At 37.9% G+C, this 22083-nt stretch overlaps 1 protein-coding gene across 1 annotated transcript; it reads left to right on the top strand.

Moving 5' to 3' along the window:
- The first annotated feature begins 4163 nt into the window (after positions 1-4163).
- On the top strand, positions 4164-21760 carry C2H3orf85 (chromosome 2 C3orf85 homolog). The gene is given in 5 exon segments (XM_068180826.1): positions 4164-4303; positions 11369-11517; positions 11718-11813; positions 21492-21578; positions 21580-21760. Coding segments are annotated over 5 exon segments (438 nt in total). The 5' UTR covers positions 4164-4254; the 3' UTR covers positions 21637-21760.
- Positions 21761-22083: the final 323 nt, after the last annotated feature.

The following is a 22083-nucleotide window of genomic DNA, read 5'->3' as shown; positions in this document are numbered from 1 at the left end:
GATGCAACTTGTTCATCAATGGATATTAGAAGTTGTTACAAAACTAAGGTGTTGAGGAATCAGTCAAGAAACACTAAACACTAAGCTACTGCCTCTGATTTCAAGTCATGAGCTTCAACATGGTTGGTTGTACAGATCATGGGGTACTGGTCACAACAGCAATGGTCATTATTTTCTTTTCCCTCTCCCTAGTCCTTTTTCTTCAGAGAGGTTTTTCTATATGTTTCATGTTCCTTTAAATATTACCTAGCACTTTTTTAATCTCTACTCTGAAAAGATACCACAGCAACATAACAGGCATTTTCAGATACACAAAACCTGACGTTAAACACTGGTGTTGGCATAGCTACTTAAATCAAAGATATCTTAGAGATGTACAAAGAGAACTGCTAAGTGTTAGACAAGCTAAAAAAAAAGAGGAATTTCATATTAAATACATCAGAAGATTACATTATTCAACAGTTACATAGTGGTTTACAAAATCTTATAGATTAGCATTATACTTAGCTGGTGAAATTGAACCAAAAGAATCAAGCTTCCTAGGCAGATGAGAAGCTGGTGCCAAAGAAGAGAAAGAATATGGATTTTCCAGCTCAAGTTGTTCAGCTTTTTGTTCCCAACCCAACTAAGATTTCCTACCTGCCTTCTCCTTCCCAATAACTTTCTATGTTATCTGCTTTCAAACAAATTGAAGCAACAAATAATCTTAAGGATATTCAGCAACCCTCTCAAATATTTTACTACCACTCCACCTGTGAAAAATACATAAAATAATAATTCAAGGAGCTGGAGACCACATTGTATAGCTGGTCACCATCGACTTCCTCAGAATGTTTTTTAAGATTAGTCCTACCTCTTTTAATCCTTGTCTTGCTAAAATGGTTTCATTTATAATCAGCTAAGATTTGGGGTTTTACTCTTTTTCCTTAAAGAAAAATAATTCATACTATTAGGGGAAGAACACAGATCTTTCCTCTGAAATGGTGATTTACTGTCTAAGGTTATGAAATGTAAAAGGAAAAATGGTCTGATCTTTTCCTAACAGAGTTCTGCTGCTTGAAGTCTACTTTACACCTTCTTGGTAAGTCTGGTAGCATTGTAGATAGACTAAAATGTCCCTTCTGATAATCCTACTTTCACTAACCTATAACTCGTTTGAACTTTTATAATTTGGTCTGAGTTTTTTTAGGTTTTTTTTTTTTTTTTTTTTTTTTTACTCTCTAAGGTATCTGCATCAAGCTGAAGTTTTTGGAACCACTTTAATCAATATCTTGATAATTTCTGCAAATGAGATAAGGATGTGTGTGGGGAAGCTTAATTTGCACTGAATATTCTGATGACAACTCCTTTGACTAAGCTTTCTGTGTTTTAAAGTAGGGAATAGAAGTCTGACAGGAGAGGGAGGGCATCATAAGATAATGATACAAAGATTGATTCCTCCATATGAAAATTTGAGCCTTTGGGCCAAGTTACAAATCTTCCAAAAAATTATAGCCTACATATCTGTTAGTGACTAACAGCTGAAATTTTACATTCAATGAAAAAATTCATGCTTTTCATGGGTTTTTAGTGGTATCCAGATTGCCTATATAATGCCCTCAAAGAACTGCTAAGAACTCATCTGTCTTCTGAAAATTTTTGTATGTGAGCCAGTAGGGCGTATGCAAGCCCCAAACTATGTACACATTACAGGGCTTCAGGAGAAACACTGGCTATTGTGAGCAGAAGTGAGACTTGGCAACTGCAGGACTGGGGTAGGAGGTAGGGAGGGAGCGAACCTCAGAGCTGAACACCCCTGGTGGATATGAGAAACAGGACACCAAAGGAGGAAAGGGAAATCACACTGGAAAGGCACTCTCCTCGTAAGAGACCTATAAATTCTTCAATCTAAAGATGTTGGGTTTTTCAGGCATAATGCTTTTTTATGTGAACTTGCAAAACACACAATGAGGGAAGACATGTCTTAGGGGAAGAATGCAGAGCTGGGCAGCCTACACAAGACAGAGTGTGGGCCAAGAGCAAGGCCTGAATCAGACAAGAAGCAAACATGGCAGGATAGAGGATGAAACAAAGGAAAACTGGAGGAGCGTTCAGGTGTCATGGATCTCTATGTCTTAAGGGACATGCTATCTGTAATTTAGCTGATTCCCAGATCTTGTATCAAAGCCTAATCTGGCTGACCACTGTTCCACTCTACAGCAGAGAAAGCCTTGTGTTCTGAGCTCTGAGCCAAATCCAGGCATTGCAACATACCCACCATGTTTTGTGACCCTACCAGAAGATATTTTGTGTCTCTCAGAGAAGACTTTTCCTATAACAGACACAAGACTTCATCAGTGAAGGATATAGACAAGTAATATTTTCCAGGTTTTATTTGGAAACCATGGGAGCAAGGCTATTTTTAGGTTCTGGGAGCCTGGACTTAGGTTACTCAGGATCATCTGGGATCTATGGCCTTTGTTTTACCACTTTTTTGACTCCTCTTCCTGAAAAATCGTTCACATCTCTTGCTCTTGCTTCCTAAGATGAAATAAGAGGAGTAGGTGATTTGGGTCTTTGTTGCCAGTCCAGCATGCCTCCCTGTGATCTGTTGCTGGCTGCTCTTGTCTCTCCACCTGTGCCATATCATAGCAGAGAGCACCTCTCTGAGCAGTCTGCACACTAAAGAAGACATAATTGCAATCAATATAAAATAACACACCAATATGTTCTTCCAGTCATTATATCAAGAACTGTGAGGAAAAACCTGTGAGAGGAAAGCTGCAATAGAAATGCAGGCCTGTTTAAGAGAAAAGTGTGGAAGGCTAGAGGCAAAGGCCCACAAAGTTTGTGGGGTGAAAGGATAACTTGTATGCTTCCCTGGAACTACTTTCTGCGGGATCTACTTGAGAGTTCTTCGTCACCTATTACCAAATATCCCATTCATTGCACCTTTTTTTTCTAGTCCACAAAAAAGCTGACATCTAACATTTAATATAGTAGCTCAGAGGTGGGGAAACTGGTCATAAGTTTGGATAATTAATATTTGCTGTTTATATGACACCAGAATGCAGAACACCTGCCTCCATATTTAATTTGCTACCTGGGGTGGGTGGATGGATTGATTTTCTTTTTTTTTTTTTTTTTTTTTTTTAGAACAATGCTAAAATAATACTAAATTTGTGACATGACCTACAGCAAAGTTAAGGATTACACTGTTAGACCTGCTGTCCAACAGTGTTCCCTCCTACCCGCCTGGGTGTAATTAAAAACTATTAGGCTTTGTAACTACGTAACTCGATGTTCTTTTGCTTCCCAACAAACCTTTACTCCATGCACTCTCTAGACTGGATGGTGGATATGAGGATGAAGTACTACTGCCCATCAGCAGGGAGCCTGGTCCCTGACCTGTAATGTCAGCAGGGTCCGATTGCCTGACGTAAAGACTTCGCAGTACACGCCCGCCTGTGCTGATGGACTGCGGATCAAAGCGTGCCAACGTGTGACAGAGCTCAGCTTTGCTCTGCTCTCTTATCGTCGGTGTAGGTGAGCTTATGAAGATAAACTGCTCTGCAGTACAACTGTAGCTGCCAACAGGTGAGTTATATAAAAAAAGGCAACAGCTAATTGGATAGGTGGGCAAGGTAAGCCAGCAAGAACTCATAGTGTCCCACATTACAGAGTTCTTACACTAGCAGGAGGCTCCAAGACACCTTGGGACCTCTTCCTGGCTCAGGTCAGAAACCAAATTTCTTCCCTCCTTCCCTGCTTAGTGCTTTTTCAGTCAGTTTTGTTATAGATTAATTTCCTTAACCCAAGCAGTATGCAGCTGAAATATATGGCATACTCTGGCACTGCTCTCAGAGCTGGTAGACTCAAACACCATTTGTATTCACACCAAACTATAAATTCCTTGTGCCTATAACCAGGATGAAGGGGAAAATAGTCATGCAAAAGACTGCTTGACTGAGGCTTACCTGTCAAATGCTCATAGAACAAGCCCAATGTGTTATTTTGCTTCAAAAAACTTATGAAGAATTAAATGCATCCACACAATGAGCCATTATGGCTCATTAGAGGCTCAGCTTGCAAGGTCCAAAGTGTACAAACAGAGGCATATAGGACAAATCTGAACTAAGCACTGTACCCTGCCCTCTGCCTGAACCAACCCCTTACACGTATCTGGTAAATGATTTATAAACTTAAAGATAACAAAGTATAAAACTGTATCACTCTCTTCACTTTACAAAGGAAACCCTTTCTGAATAATTTGCCATGTCTCTGAAAATGTTTCAAATTTTGGTGTCTGCTCTGCTGTTTACAGGTAAGTGCTTGGCATCCTATCTCATGTCATTCCTTTCATGCTTGTTAAATAGTCAGCTGGCAAAAACCCCTGTGTCACCACCAGAACAGCACCAATTAACTGGAAATCACTGCAGCAGGGACATACAGGAGAGTGGGTGAGCACAAGATTGCATGGCAAATTCTGTGAAATATAGTTTGATTCTGCTCCTCATGACTACTTTTGAGCCTTTTACTGCTCATATCTAAGGAGGAAGGATGCATTTCTGACTGAAAGGCATTCTTACAGGATGCTAAAATGAACTGTTAAAATTGTAAAAAGAATTAAAAATCCTGAACTGTTAAAATTGCAAAAAGAGCTTGATGCTGTTTCTACAAAATCATCTTTAAATATTATTCTTATCTCAACATTTATTGTTTGTAGGAAACAATTTCACATGCATTTATAAAGACCCAAAATAATCTATTTCACAAGTGATTTCTGGAATGCCTGACATTAATTTCTTAAGGAGACTGTTTTAAAGCACTCAGGCTGTCTGGATGCTAATCCTTCACAGCACTTTGTAACCAGAGCATCTACAATCAAGACTCAACCTGTAAAACTTGGACCAGAGAGAAAATGCATGGGGCAGGGCTACCACATGCTCTTCCCAATGCAGCACATGCTGGTACAGTCAATGATCAGTGATGCATGTGCTGCAGGATTAATTTGTTTCTCACAAAATTAGAACAAACCAGGCAAGCAGTAAGTGACAGCTGACTTCCCAAGTGATTGCCTGCATCTTGACAAGATGGTCTATCCACATGCATGTGTTAAAAATATTTCTTAGATTTGAGTGCTCCAATACACATGCAGTAAATACATGATGTGAGTAGCTAAGGCAGAATGAGGGAGACAATGATTAATTGTGGATATAAACGATTGAAAATCGTTTTATAAATTGGGATCACAGTCAGATATAATCTCTCTCATGGGTTAAATTCACTTCCATGCCATATGAACCTGAATTTCTCTGTAGGGAAATAAGGAGATGGAAAGGGGCTTTGTCTCTTCTGCAAGTTTGAGCTCACCTATAAACCTTTTCCCCTTATTTGTCCTTTCTGATCTGCAGTTGAACTGGTACAATTCCTGGCTACATGCCTATCTTCTTCAACTTCACCTCCTTTCCACTGAAGGCCATTTATAGCACAAACAGTGTCACCTGAGGCCAAGCTGTGAGCACAGCAGCTTGCAGCCCCTCCTTTTGGAAGACTTTACTTTCATCTCCTTTATGTCTCTTGTCTTGTTTTCAAAACTCTTTTCAAGTTTCTATTCTTCAAAATACATTAAGAACTACTTATTACTACTTTTTAATGAGCTGTTAAAATTTTCATTGATCACAATCAATTCAGTTTTTCATTAATTGTAAATCCTTTTAGCAACAGTGAAGGTGGTGGTAAAATAAAATAGAGAGTATAAGACTCTCATTAGAACCTTATTTTTCTTCATGCCCTCAATTCAGCTGCTATAAATCACTCCTCATAGTAAACCACAGTCACAGAGCTGGGAACAGGCTCTCTGGACCTTTTGCTTTAGCTTCTGGAGAGTGCAGCAGTAAGGGATGAGGTAGGAGTGGCATGCATTGGCACTGAGATAATTGCCGAAGTCTCTCAGGTGTCTGATGGGGGTGTTTTGCCACGTATGGATGTAGAAAGGAAATCTCAACAGGACCCATTTAGTGGACCAATTGACTGGTGCTTTTTCTAATACTTTGCTGCAGTGGAAGTAGCTCCTTCCCTAGGATTATCTAGGATTTTTGCCAAACTGCCTTGCTATTTACCTGAAAACTGAACTGACCCCTGGCATCATCACACATATTGAATGTGTTCAATAGCTAATTCTGCATTAAGTGTCTGTAACTTCTCTGCCTTTGCTGATGAGGGAATGAGGCTGATGCTGTAGCTCTAAGGATTGTGAATGACATCTCTTGAACCAGAGAGCTCTTTCTGTCCTGTGATATAAAATTAAGAATTGTCAAAGAATAAAATTTATTTTCATTCAAGCTTGAAAATGAAACAGATAAGGCCAATATTTCAAAGACTGGGTGATATGGAAAGAGTTGAAGCACTTAATCAGTGACTTTAAATCTTGCTGTCAACAGCTATTAGCAAATCTGATTGATCTAATTATATTCTAAGGCTTGTTACCATCCAAACACTCCAGGATGCAAAACCTATGTACATACAAACATTTTAATAAATAATTTGAAAAAAGCAATGTGCAGGTGTTAGACATTAATATAATTACACTTTTGAACTGAAAAAAGGTGATATCTGGGCCAGAGGTGGCCCGCAGAATCCACAAGTCTGTCTTTGCTGCAATCCAGCCACTTTATGCAGTGTACTGACAGATCTTGGTTTCCATGGAATGCCACATAATCTACAGAAATACTTGAGTGAGGAAAGAAGCAGCTGCTGCCACATTCTTTTCAGCATTTGCACTGTGGTATTGAGTCCTCAGACTGAGTCCTGTGGTCTGACCTTGTAAACTTGGATTTAGAAAGTCAGATAACTGAAACATGGTAGGAAGGTGATCCATTCTGGCTCATTTCTAGTCTTAGGAAAAACACCTGAGCTGCAGACTTGATTTACATTTTCAAAGTTCCTAACACGTCAGCACTTGCCACCTCAGCAAGGTTGAAGTTTAGCTCTGTCCAAGTTTAGCCTCTGTCCAAGCTCTGTTATGAAGAGCTGGTAAGACTGGCAGCCTTACCTCCATGAGCTGAGATTTTGACCAGAGAGTCACTATAGCCAATAAAAAGAAGAGTTATTAGACCAAAAGGAAAGGAGCCAAAGCAATTGTCAACTTTTGACATTTAAATTACATTGATAACTAGAGAGAAACAGTAGTGTGCACAGATAGTGTTTGAAGTACTACTAAATAACTGACAGGTTTTTTGTAAATATCACAGCAAATCAGAGATAAAGCACTTTTCCCTGTGGTAGATGCTCAATAGGGATAAATTTTAGTTCTAAGCCTAGAGATTGCTCCTTACCACATACAATAGTGCTGATCTAGATAAAAACAGACTTTGGGGGAGAGAGTGCAAGAAGAAGCATATCCTATAGTAAGGCAAGTTTGAAGATTTGCCTTCTTATCATTAAACTCTGCCATTACATGTGCAAATTGTGGCATGTCTGCTCTCCCCAGACTACTAAGCACACAATGGCTCTTGCTACTTAACTTTTACAAAAGAAAATGTATATCAATTAAATAGGTCCCTTAGCAGGCAAATGTATCAAAACTTAATCCCATACTCAATTTTGATTGTGTGAAGTGTATCACTGCACATTCAGCTGATAGAACAAGATGTTTTCCTGGGAAGATTTTGTGGCTGCACCCAGCTGAGTATGTTGCTTTCTAGAAATCTATCCTTGTAAAAAGAAATATGCTTCCATTCAAGTCTAGGATGAAGATATTTTAAAGCACAGTAATTTAAGGTGTATCCAGGTTGATTTTCTATTTTGAGTGCAGTTTGCTTGATATACTGTGATATTTTTTATTATTACTTTGACATTCCAGGATATTTTATATGCCTTTTCATAATCAGACTTTTGTCATTGGTTTATATATATATATATATATATATATATATATATATATATATATATATATATATATATATATATATATACTCAATGCTGGATTAAGTGCACATTTGCTTTTTTGACAAAGATGGCAAGGTTGTATCACCATCTCTCCTCAAGTTTAGTCTTAGATCATAGTTATCCAAAATTAGATGCTCAGAAGGCATGGTAGCAGTAATAACTTCTAACAGTTTGCCCTCTGTACAATGTCTTTAGGTGCACAGAATAGACAAAACTATCTACTGAAGGCAATAATTATATGAGCTAAGCATCTTCTTGCTAAAACCAGCCAATTCTTTTCTGTAATTCGCTTCTCATGTGAGAACACTGAGTGAATCTTCAGGAGATGATGAAAGGAAACATTCTAACTGGTAACAGCTGCTACAACCTTGGCAATAGCTCACCCTCCACACGCATTCCATCTATTTTCCCACTGTGACATTTATATCTAAAAGTGTTTTTCAAATCACATATTTATCTAAGAGGGGAAAACAGTATTGAATTAAAAAAAAAACCCAAAACCCAAAAAACATACATGTCTGGTTGCTCTTAATGGTGAGTTAACTGTTTCAGTACAACTTGAAATTCTTCATGTTTTTGCAGCTCAACTTTACACATTTTATTAACATCACCTGCTCCTAACTCCCTCTAGTCTCACATCAATTGCTCTGAAATTCCAATCTCCTGGTTTGTATGCTAATCTTCTACAAGATGCACTCCTTCAGGAATACTCTGTGTTTATAAAGCAAACTCTTTCACAATATTTTGCTAAGCTGTTCAAAAGGAGGGAGAAAATTACACCAGTCCAAGAAACTTAACTTGAGGCAAGACATAGTTCATTTGATGAAAACTCTACACTGTATTCAGAGGGGCTACTCAGATGGAGACACCTGGTCTGATGACCCCAGGTCTACATCAGAGCTAAGTGAAGAACTTGCTTTCTTTGAGCTCTGCCAAAGCACAAGCAAATGTGCAACTACAGTGAAAGACCAACAGGGCTAATTCTGGTTATGCTAGAAAGGATCTCACTGGAGTTTTCCAGAGGTGAATGAAGTTTCTCATGTTCACAGACTTATCGTGGTCTTTACAGCAAGACAAAGAGAGAATGAGATAAGCCTGAAGGATTAGGTGATATATAGAGGCACTTACCTGATTTTCTCTTGGTACTTCTGCATTTTTGGAGTGCCCCAGCAGCTGGGGACTAGTTCTGCAGAGACAGCTCCCAGGAAATGAAATAGCAGCTAGAAAAGAATAAGAACTGGGTGTCAGAATTGACAAGAAAAGCCAAGAGCAGAGCTGGCATACCTGCCTCTCCTCAGAGCAGGCAAGTGCACTTCAATCAAAGTGAATATTTAGCATAGTTAGAGGTGGCATTGCTCATTGGTTACAGATGCAGCCAGAGAAGGCTGTATATTAAAAATTGACATGTAATACCCTGAAGATGCAGCTCTCTGCACCACAGTAGCCAAGATAACACCTCACTGTCCCACAGTAGAAAAACAAGCTCGTTTTTAAAGATGCTGGCAGCAAGAAAAAAACTGTTGGCAGCAAGAAAAAAACCCACAAGAAGTAGGGCTGCTTAATGATTTTTTTTTTTTTTTTTTTTTTTAGCTTATTTCAAATTTGGAGGGCCAGAGCACATATTGGTGATAAAATATAATGTTTAATGACCCTTACTAACTATATGTACATTTAAAGAAAACGGAAGCCTTTTTAATGAGTCAATTTCTGATCCCAGTTCAGTTATTTCAGTCCAGAAATGTAATCATGAGCTTACAAAATATTTAATTAAAAAAAAAATCCCAAATTCACTAAAGAGAAATTAACAGATCATAGATTTTTCTATTGGAAAATAGTAAATTGCCAGAGAAATGTTGAAATTTGGCACAAGCTTAGTTTTCTCTTGTGCAGCTCTAGAATACAAGTATAGCAGCTTAATAGACATATGCATGAAATATATTTTCTTCTTTCCCAGCCTTCCACCAAATGTCTGAACTTACTTTTTTTCATGGAGTTGGTAACATTTTTGAAGATGGTATTCCTTGAAAACTCCCCACCCTAAAACTTCTACCTCCAGTTTATGATTATAGTAACGTGGAATATGAAGAACTGAAGTAGCAAGGAACTACTGGGACTGTGGTTGCTTGCTAAGTAGCTTTTCTAAAGTACTATTTGATGTCTATATTAAGACCAAAGATTACAAACCCTCACTTTTTTTTTTTTTGTTCATTACTGTATAACCAAACTTTTTCTCATCTTCTTTTTAAGTATTTTTGGCACTGAAAAGAAACAAAGTGAAAGGGAGCAGCAAACACTCTCACTCACATATCTTCTACCTGTATGAATTCAGCAAACATTTTCTTCTATTAAAAAATTAAAAAGGAACAATATTGTGGATGATCAGGAAATATTTGATCATCAGGAATATGATCAACAATAATTACAAGTGAATTACAGCTTGATTCAGCTGAACATTGCATATGAAAGCAAACATTTGATACTCCCACTTAAAATTTCCCCCTAGAAATTCAGGAATCAGGGCATTGGAGAACTGTGAGTGAGGTGATAGATTGCCCTGCTGAGCTCCTACTCTAAGACATATTAGAAAAGGGTTCAGGTTCTTGGCCCATCTGTTCCAAGTATGTGCAGGTCACCCTCAGGTGTCCATTTAAACCCACTTGACTAAATTGGAGCACAGCTGTTTACAGACACTGGCCTCAGCTCAGCTGATGTATCTGAGCTCCATCTTAATCAGTGTTTCATTAAAAATTGTGTGATTTGGACCAAATAAATTTATGTCTCAAAATTAATTTATGTCTCAAATACTCAAGACTAAAAATAAAAAGGTTTTTTTCTGTACCAGGGCCTTTCATATGAAGCAAAAGAGGAATTCTGTCCTTTGTCTTGTGAAGAATATTTTTTTCAAGATATGTAAGGGCTCCTGCATCTATGGTGACCTCAGAAGCTATCTAAGCAATGCAATAACAAGATTAGAAGTGCAATATCTTCTGTTCAGAAAGTAATTTCCAAGCATGCAATTTCTATGTTGATACTAATAAGAGTAAATATCACATATAAGCCAGGAGATTAGTAAACCATAGATAAATTCATAGGTAGGATTTGTGTTATTTTAAAAAACCTTAGGCTCTCGGCACACCTGAGACTACTGCAATTACAGTCTAAGAGGATTTTTGTAACAAAATTTTGCATTAAAAATAAATTAGTGCCTTAATTAGGTTGTAACTTTATTTACTTCAGATTCAACAGCAAAATAATGATTTAGAGCATTTGTTTTATTAACTTCAGGTCTACAAAGAAAGTTTCTTTCTGTGAATCTAAGGTAGGACCACCTTTGATTTTTATTAAATAACTCCAGATTCAAAACCATGTTCTGTGGATATAAATGTATTATTGAAGTGCACATTCTAACATATTTTTCTGATATTAAAATATTTATCAGCTTCTGTTTCAAGTGTCCTTGGAGCACCCTTTCTGACAGAAGAATCAGCAAATCAATTCATGCGGCTCAAACGACACATACCATATTCTCCGAGCTACTGGGACTCAAGCAGCAGCCAGAACACGTGGGCATACACCATGGCTGAACAGGTATCTTCTTCCTTCCTCATGCAGCACCGACTGAGAAAAAGAAAGCACGGGTCTGGAATTAATGTGCAACATAAATCCTTTGGGTCAAGGGAGAAAATTTTTCTGATTTATCAACATGGGTAAGGCAGCTCAGTAGTCACAGAGAGTATTTATTCAGTATCAAAGCTCAGAATATTCCTTTATGTCTTGATCTACTTCAGATTAGTGAATCATGGACAGCTTTGAGGGAAACAGCACAATACTACATGGACTTGGACCCTTTTGCCTTCGATCCTTCGACAGCTGTGTTCGATGGGGTTTCTCAACAGAGCATTTCATAGACTCAGAGACTGTGTGTACCTAAGTAAGTCAAACTGACCCCTACAAAACTGCTGACATTCGTTTATAGTGTCATAACCTGGCACAGTGAAAAACCCAATTGTATCTTGAGAAATTAAAGACAATTTGTTTCTACTGTGCAAGTTTAATAGTTATTTAAACGTGGTCATTTTTTTGTGGCAGATCCTTTTTTAAGTATGTTTTGGAAAAACTCATTAAGCGCTTAAAGAATATATATCCCTTTCAAAGTCCACAGAGGCTAAATTGCTTCCTATAGAGTTGATTTAAAAAGCAGATAGAAAGCAATTCCTGAGGAAAAAATAAAAGATAAAAACCCTCATCTCTTTCAGCAACAAAACTATATTCAGTGTGGAATAAAACCTCAGCAGAACAAAACAGAGAATGAGACGTAGCAGTTGGTAAAAGTATTTATAAATCGGCACAGGGGTATGTGAAATGAAGTGTTGCAAACTGTCTCAGAGAAATTGTTAAGGATTGTGTTAAAATCAGACACATTTTTTGACAATTGTTTTTTTCAAATTTAGGGAACAATTACTAAATGATTCAGTTGGACAAGCACAATACACACATTATTCCTCTGGAACACTTTTCCTGTGAAGATACTTTAGTCCTTAAAAATGGACAGGAGCGGGTAGAACTAAACTCTACAGTTTCAGTGCTTAAAATAGTTACTAATACAGCAATCTGTCAGTCTGACTGAAACCACTAATTGGAAAATGGGTAAACTTCTAATGTACTTTGATTTGAATATGCTTTGAATTTTATTGACTTAAATGTACCTTTCTTTTTGAAAATGAGTTTTTAATTTTGAAATGCAGCTTTTGGAAAGGTCTTTTATTTTTTATAAGATAGGAATTTGACTTGGAGACTCTCAGAGTGAGCTTTCCAGAATTTTTCCACCTGAAAGGTGACAGCAGTTTCACTTTGATCAGAAGCAAAGTAGCAGAGAATAGCTAAAAGCTATAATTTACCTTCCCTCCTGCAGAGGCTTCAGCTGGTGCCCTTGGGCAGCTGGAAGGAAGCACCAGGTTATTTATTCACAATTTCTAGTACTGATATGGGTGGACAGCAGCAGTTACTTCTGCCTTATGACAAGTTTACCTGAAATTTACAAATTTACACTTTACCTAGTTTTCTGAAACAAACCCACTGTCTTTCCCATCAGAAAAATTCCTCACAGAGAAAAACCCTTTGTCTAATTACTGGTTGTGCATCCATGTGCCTGATGGCTGTGATTGCAGCAGCTGCCAGGCAGACTCCAGGATGAGTTATGCCTCCAGAAAGATAATCCTAATGATTGTCATATGACAGGATTAAAGCCACTTACATAAACACATTTGCAGGCACTCCCACTGAAATATGGTTATGATTTCAATGCAAGGCTAGTTAACTCACAGACTGAAATAAACTCCCAATGCTAATGTGACAGGAATTGACATCTAGAGTTTTTGAGAAGCCATATAGTAGTAAAGAAGCATCAAGCTAGAAGTTACAAAGACCATTATGTAAAAGTAGAACAATTCTTTTCAACCTTATTTTTCTTGAGTAATGAACATTCTGAAATGAAAAGCCTATACAGCCTATGCAGGAATCTGGTTCAGGGGCTGTACTTCCAGAAGAAAACATTTGCAAAAGCTGGCAAATCTGAAGAATACAGCTGTTGACAGGAGCTTTAAGTTAATTCTGTGATTTTTTTTTTTTCTAAAAGCAATTAATTCCATCTTTTCCAGCAACAACATCAGATCCTACATGGAGCTACTACAGCAGTCTGGGACTCACCTCCAACAACAAGATATTAAATCCTACACATCTTGTATCTGGCCGTGTTAAGATATGGCATGTTATGTATTTGCCATTATGTATTTGATAAGATGACTTTATCTCATCCCACTTGGGTCTAAACCCAAAATTAACACACTAATTCTCTAAATAAATACTGCATATTTTATATTTGTAAGTAAAACTGAGATGTAGGTCATGGTAAATTGAATAAGAAGTTGAAGAAAACCAACCATGAACTTTTAGCAGGTTGGATTTAATAATGCCTAGTGTTTTCAGGTAAAACATTCTTTTGACTAAAAATTGTTTGAAGACATACATTCCTGCTTCTGTGACTGAAAACCACATTGTTGTTTCTCAGGATTTTCCTTAAATATGAAACATTTTTGAGAGGTGAATAAGAAATGAAAATCAGTCACTTTGGATGGGTGAGAGAAGTACAGCACATTTGCTTCAGGTATACCTCTGTAGTTCAAGTGCATTTACATTTTTTCAAGTACTAGTAGTAGGTGTTGCAGTACATCCATTCATGTCAGTGCTTCTCTTTCCTCGTTTAATCTTCTGTACTTGGTCTTGAATGCCAAAACCAAGTGAACTCACAGCTACTACTGTGAGTTGTTTTTTCTTACTCCACAGAAATAGAAAATGGTAGAAACATTCATGGCTCCTTTTCCATAAAGAAAATAGTGGTGACAAATGTACTTTATGTTCTTGAGCTTGGAAGTTTCCTGGTTCCTATTAATTAATGTACCTTATTTCAGAGCATCTTTGAAGAGAGGATGAGGCTTCCGTGTTTCTTTTATGCTATTAATATAATACTAACAATTAAAAGCTTTTTCAAATTTGGTCAAAATTTCTGCATGAATAAAGATAACCTGTTGAGGAAAACAAAATGTATGGTAACCTAATGGCAAGGTAGGTGAAGGAGGGAAATTTTTGCTTGCTTTTTATCCCCAAAGAGCAGTTTATGCATGTTGTGCTTTCAGGATTCTTTGTTAATATGGACTGTACAATAACTGGAACAAATTTGAAGAAAATGTTGGATCTTCTAGAAAGAAATCCACATTCTGGCTTTTTGGCAACCTCTACCATGCTTCTAGGTACGAAACTCTCCTTAGGCCATTATTAATTTCCCTGCATTGGACAATGGGCCTGAAATTGCCAATATTCATTTGCTGAAGCTGAAAATTCATTAAACACTTGAAAGAGATAAATAAGGTGCAAGTTCAGTATTTGCCATGTAGGATTTCACATCTTTAGTCACACTACTTAATTATGAACAGTTCATTCAAAGATAAGCGGTGACAAATGATGTATAGACTAAAGACCTCACTGGTTAAACACAGTCATGGCCTGTCCCTGCTGCCTGCTTTCTCTGCACTGGTCAGCCTTGGATAAACTAGGGCTAGAGACCCTAAAAATTCCAGTATTTCCAGTATTCTCCTCAATAGCAGCACAGACATGAGAGAGTTACTGAAACTCTTCAATTTATAGCAAAATGCAGGACTGTAAGGATAAGCATCACCTTTTATTTTAAGTGGATATGCATTAAAACTCCAAGGATGCACCGGCCCCAGCTGAGCATCTTGCTGATCCCAGAGAAGTTGCAACTCTGCAGGCATTGATGCCCACAGCACTTGTGAACCAGTTCCTGAAGTACTGCTCTCTTCTGCCCATCTTTCTAATTGATGCAGTTTCTGTCAAGGCAGGGGTTTGTGACTATCTGTGCATTAACTGCAGTTTTCATGCCTGCATGTCAAGTTAAACAAAAATGGAGGTAGTTCAGAAGCTGGCTTGCAGATAGACAGTAGACATCCCTGGAGTGGGGATGACAAAGTCCATCAGTGAGGTGGAAGGCAAAGTGAAGTGCTATCAGCTACCATCTGCTATCAGCTAGTGAGGCAACTGCCCAACCCTTATGAGACATTTTAGGGTTGTCAGAGCCATAAAATTAGGATAACCACTGTCTATTGCCACGAGGACTGTCTTGCATAAGGCTGGCTTTCAACCAAAACGTCAGAAAATGCCAGGGGATGCAATTTGACAGATCTGTTGTACTTAGACATGACTAATTCCTTTAAAGGAGTTGTTCTGAAAGCCAAAGACTCAATCTGCAAATCCATAGCTTCAAGCTAATGTCAGTAATTCAGATAATTAGTCTTGCTAAATTAAATGGGAAGAATTGTGCACACATGACTAGTGGTGTAGGATGAGGTGCTTATTTTGTGTTATCAAATGCCACTCATGACAATGAGTAAATGGCTTTCATAGTATTTGAATATTAAACACCTTCATCTGCATTTATTAATAACTGGGGAAAATATTTACCCTGTGAATTTGCTCCCCCAGTTTACCCTCACATGTTGTTTCAGCACTTTAACACAAGTAAAGCTGGACCCTTTTTTGCTAACTTTTCCAATATATCTTTATGTTTCCACCTACAAGTTTTATCTCCTTGCTTTTTCTACACAACACAGATACACATGCAATACCTTAGTAATGACAAAACCAAAGAATAGTGTTAAACTAAAGAGAATTTCAAGTACATCTATGCTGGTCATGGGAGTGGAATTACAGGAGCCAGGGCATTTTGCTTCTGATGCAATGGAGAGCAGTATTTATTACTATTTTCTGAGTACTGCAAGTTTTTTGAGGGAAAAGAAAAACCTAAGCCACACAAATACCAGAGCTCCCTGAGGCTAGAGAGAACAGAGTTCCTCTGAGAGAGGGGGAACAGGCAGAGAGGAAGAGGAGTCACAGGAAGCTAGAGTCAGGTTTGTCTCTGTGTAGATGTCAACTGGATGGATGCAGAACATCCACCAGGCAGCCTGATTTTCCAACTCTTTCTGACTCATGTAAGCATGGTGACTAAAATCAACAGAACAACAGAAATCAGGATTTCCAGGTATGTCATGGTTGATACCTATCTCCAGCAGTAGCTTTTTGCCAGGCAAGGCCCTTATAAGGTATCCCTCCAATGGGAGTGGCAAGTCATTCATGCTGTGAATCCTTCCTCTGAGCACTTGCCTATTTCCCCAGCTTCTTGTATCCCTAATTATTCCAGTCTAAGAAGAATCAAACTGCCTTTGCAATCTCTCCTGCTCTGTCAAGTTGAATTGAAAACAGACCACAAGTTATGAAATGACTGTGGCTAGACATAAGGAAAAAACACATACCTATGGAGACAGCACGGTAGGAGCCTTGCTTTGGTGGGGAAACAGAGAAGGGATTCACTGTAGTCAGACATGACAGGAGAAGTAAGAAAATCTGTCATTTCAATAAGAATTGAAGAAAAAGATTAATACTCCATGGTTTTCTTTTAATGAGAAAAGCAAGCCATTCTGAACACAGCGAATAGAGAAAGCTGGAGAATCCAAGTAACCTATACATAACCCACTTTACAAATGTTGAGTATGGGATAAGTACTAAGGTACAGTTTTCTATAAACTCAGCAGGTGAGCATATAGAGGTAATGAGAAAGAACCACTTATTTTATGACCTGTAATGGTTTCTTCAAACAGAACAGTGGCAACTGGTATTCAATGAAAGTTCTACACACTACTTTGTCACTGCTGTAGTTCATGTGGTTGAACCTGGTCCCAGATAATTTTAATGCATAAACGTTTTGAGCTTGCATTACACTAATGTTTTACATTTGGTCTTCTGTTGTCTTAATTTAAACCAGAACAGCTGAGACAAAATGCTCATCTAATCTACACCTGCTGCTGGCTGCCAGGAAGAGTGAGCTGTGTTCAAAGCAATTTATGTTTGCTGATTAAGTATATAAACCACCTACCTGAGGCAGGTGCATTGCCATAACCACTTCATGTAGAGTGTGAAATAAATTGTTAGTGCTTTGCACCATCCATAGGAAAACATGAGCTCAGTAGTTAAAACATAAACTTAGAAAGTTATCCAAAAACCAAAAAGTTCAGCCAGGAAAGAAGCAGTCTTTGTATGTGACTATTATGTTAAGTAAACAAACATCAATAATTACTATTCTGCCTCAAAGACTGTTGAAGAGATATGAATTTCAAACAATATTACATCAAACCTGTAGAGCCTACTTTCCACCAGCTGCTAAAAAGAGAAGCAATTCCTTCTATGAGAGATGAGTGGATTCAAGCTGGATATCTGTAAAAGTGATAAACGTAAAGCAACACAGCAAACATCTGTTCCCTTTGTGCCCAAGCCCAAGCCGCATCCCACTGCAGCACTAGGCAGGCTAAGAGCTGCTGCTGACTGCCTCAGAGATAGAACAAGTACTCATTGAGAATTGTAATGCAAATTTAACCACCACCTCCCAAGGGGAGCAAGCTTTCCCTGTGCCAATGTCAATCCAGATAGGGATAGGGAGGGAAGAAGGGACAGACAGATGAATTTCAGCCCTCTCGGGTCAACTGCTAAAAGCTTCTTTCTCTATGAGGCGTTACAGGATAGTCAGCTTGGAGTGACACTTCCTATTCAGCTCCTTATTCCTGGTCATAGCAGCCACTGCTAAGGTGATTTCATGCCAGTCACTGCCTCTGTGGCAGAACTGAATTAGTATGTGAAATCCTATCTGAATAATTCAGCTATGTCCTGCTTGTGATTGAAAGCTGCTGTGCAGCGGGGAGCTCACTCAAGGAAGGCTTAAAAAAACATCCTTATAACTGCTGTCAATACTATTATTATAAATCCAAGGCTGGACTATGCAAGGTGCAATGAGAAAGCAGCTATTGTGATATCTTCAAAGTGAAGGTAGGACTATCTAAGGGCAAGAAAACAATCACAGAAAGAAAGTGACTAAAAAGAGAACCATGGATGGTGGTGGTGGCTGCTTAGCACTGAAAAACCAATTGATTTGGTAGTTATTTAGAAGAATTACTTAAAAAAGATCTTATTTGTAACTTCAAATGGTTTTAGATTAATGCAGCACTGAAAACTATAAAGTGCTGCTTCCTCTTGGGGTTGAAATATTTATGGTGCTACCCTTGCTGTGGAGTTCAGGCAGGAGGCTCACTGCCAAAAGATCTGCCACAAGCTTTCTGATGGCCTGGGACCTATACATCCCCACATTAAATTGTGGGCAGGATGCAGTCTGAATTTCCTGTGGTACCTCATAAAGCAACTCCATTATAGCAAAGTTACATGTGCTGACTTTTGGTTTTTAATTTAGAGGACTTGCAGTAATAAGGAAGAGCATATTTAAAACATTTAAATAGTGAACTTAAGAAGAGCAAAAATTTAAAAAACCCCATGCTTTTACTCATAAATAGTTTGAAACAATTACCTTTTGCTAAGTGTACAAACAATTCAATACTATACTTTGTGAATAACAGAAATAATTTTTCTACAAAAAGAAAATAACCTCCCTTTTTATTATTCAGGATTACACAGTTTCCTACTCCTTTCTCATCCTCTCTGCCCCAAGCTAAAGTTTATTTTCATTCTCTTAATAATTGCCAGAGGATTACATCTAGCCCAAGTACAACTACAGGTACTGTTTATAGCAACCAAAGATTACTCTGTGCCTCACTAAAATGTCCAGGCTACCTTGATCTGTCAAGTCAGCTGTATCAAGAATAGCATATGCAGCAGCAATTACAAAATAAAAGAATTACAAAAAAGTCCCTTCTCTTGAAATTATAGATTTTGTAATTCAGGCATGCTAGTCTGAAACCAGAAAAGGAAGCTGAAGGATTTTGAGAGAATTGCTCATCAGATGGACCCCTCTTTCCCACAGTGAAAGCTTTGAAGTTATGTTATTAGTAGGAGCAGTGACAACAGAGGACAGGATCTTATTTGACAGAATCTTCCTTTTCAGTTCTTAACCAACATGTATAATCACATGCTGGAAATGGAGGGGCAGTTACCAATGCATGCTGAAAATTTACTCACACCCTCCTAAAATCAGCTTCTGAAAGAGCTATTTATGAGTTAGTAGAGATTAACATGGAAGAAGACTGCATCACCTGCATTGTAGCCAGCTGATTAGAAGAAATGAATCTCAGGAGAACCAGGAACAAATGACTGTATTTGTCTCAGAAGCTCACTAAACAACCTGGGCAAGCCAAGTTTTCTCTGAATCTTTTTCAAATTGAACTAATCTATCCTGAAATCTGCTACCTTGAGACTGCTGTTAATATTAGTCCAGAATGGGAACTCTCAGAGAATGTTTTGAAATTGTCAGTTCTGGTTCTGAGCAAGGATTGAAAGTAGCTCATCTGTGTCAATATATTGCTGGCAAAGACTGGATCTGTGCTTTGCATTTGACCCTGGTACAAGTGATATGTCTTCTTGTACAAGTCCTGCAGCATCAGGAATCAATCAATTTAGAGTTGATCTTACCACCCCCTAAAATTAGACATCCTGAATTGGACATCCTGTGTTTCAGGCTCACAGAAAATGGCTCACAGCACTGAAGAGGACAGAAGTGAATTCATTACCTTTCTAGTACAAGATCACTCATTATGCAACAGCCCTACCAATCATTATGTCCAATGCAAATAATGGATTGTGTTTCTGTCTCATTATCTTGTGACAGGATTGTTATTGTGACTAAACAACAGTTTTGTAGAAAGTCTCCTCAAGGACAGGCTATATACATACACACACACACACACACACACACACACACACACACATACACACACACACATATATCTATATATGCTGGATTAATTTTCTTCTTTTCCCCACTGCCTAGATTGCATAGCAAGCTAGATGGAGTGGACCAATAAGAGATTGCTGAACTGTGGGCTTTAGAGATCTCCAAGCTCGCATTAATACCAGTAAATATATACCACAGATTTTTTTCAAACCCAGAAAATTAGGCTGTTAAGATGGCATAACAGTTCACAGTGAGAACATGGATTTCCAAAAAAGGTTGTAAAGTGCCATTGAATTACAAGGTGATAATGAGGCCTGAGGCTTTTCCAGCATGTATGGATGTCCTGCTAATTTGGTATGGTAGTGCCAGACTGTGCCTCCAGAAATAATTAATGATAGCAGTTGTACAGGTACTTAATCAGCAGAAACATTGGAGGATGATGAATCCATGCAAAGATTGCACAGGTAGAATAAAACAATTGCTACCATAGACAGATACAATAATATGCTAGAAGTGTCTCCTTTGAGAGTGAAGCTTAGTTTTTCAGTTTCATCTCTTACCTGGGCTCAATGTCACTGAAGAACATTTGAGTAATTTCAAGAAAATAAGAGTTGTGATGTTTTTCAGTTGGGTTTATGTATTTATTTTAATTTTACACATTTTATAAATTTTTTTAATATTACATTTTTTAGAAATTACAAAATCATATTTTATTTTGCATGCCAAGCTGCAATTTTTACAGCAGATCCTGTTGTCTTGTCTTTGCTTTTAGCAGGAATGAGCACAGGTCCTACTGGGCACTCACCTTATTGCCCAGCAATTAAAATTAAAGAATTAAAACAATTAAAATGTTCAGCCCACAAATAATCATGCATGGATATACATGTCACTTGAACTCCAGTTGAAAGTTGAAGGAAGAGAAGCTACTTATATTTTTACTTACTTATGCATAGATAACCATCTGAACTACCTGAATTCCCTTCCATGATCTAGTAGAGATGCTTTTTAATTCTAACCTTCAACCTTGTGGCCTTGGCACACTTACAGAGGACATTGATCAGGTCAGTCAAAAGGATATGAAATTAATTTAAATCTGCAAAATGGCTTATTGAAACAGCCTTATTGAAACTACAGCTACTACCAGTGATTCTATAGGTTACAGCTTCTGGACAGAGTTTAATTTTGTCCCACAAAGCTCCAGATTGTTTCAATTAAATTCACTGACTTTTTCTTCCTCTGCATATAACTATCATAATGGTGAAAGAAAGAGATTCTTCCAAAAAGAGCCTCAAATTTTTAGAAATACATGGGATGACTCAGGAATTTCTTCTTGCAAGATGACATGCAAGATGATCAGTCCTGGAAGTCATTCAACACATCATCGAATAAAGCCCAGGTCTCAATATTAACACCTTCTGTAAAGCCCAAAACACCTCTCAAATCAGCCAATAATCAGCCTAAATCAGTTGATTACCATCATGCCTAGTGAGTTAGTAATGAACTGCATGTACTTTTCTGATGTAGCAGTTTGGACAAATGTTTTAGTCACTTTTTGAGCTGGTATCCACTAGAAACTTTGGCAGATAAACACATTTCACATTCAGAGGTTAATATTGATATGTCTGGCAGAAGAACAGAGGAAAATGAGGGCGTAACTACTTGGTAAGTGTAGAAACAGTTAACATAGTTAAACCCCAAATATGGGTCATAATTTGCAACAAAAATACTCCCTGAACTTCTCCTCTGAAAAGGAGAGCAAATCTTTATTTAGTGGAAACACATCATCCTGAACACATTGGAAAGAAATTTGGCTTGGGAGAGGAAAAACTGAATTGAAAAATAAGCTTGTCTCCTTC

Source organism: Anomalospiza imberbis, chromosome 2 (genome assembly GCF_031753505.1).
Source record: "Anomalospiza imberbis isolate Cuckoo-Finch-1a 21T00152 chromosome 2, ASM3175350v1, whole genome shotgun sequence".
Lineage (NCBI taxonomy): Eukaryota > Metazoa > Chordata > Aves > Passeriformes > Viduidae > Anomalospiza > Anomalospiza imberbis.
This window is presented reverse-complemented; position numbering and strand designations above follow the sequence as displayed.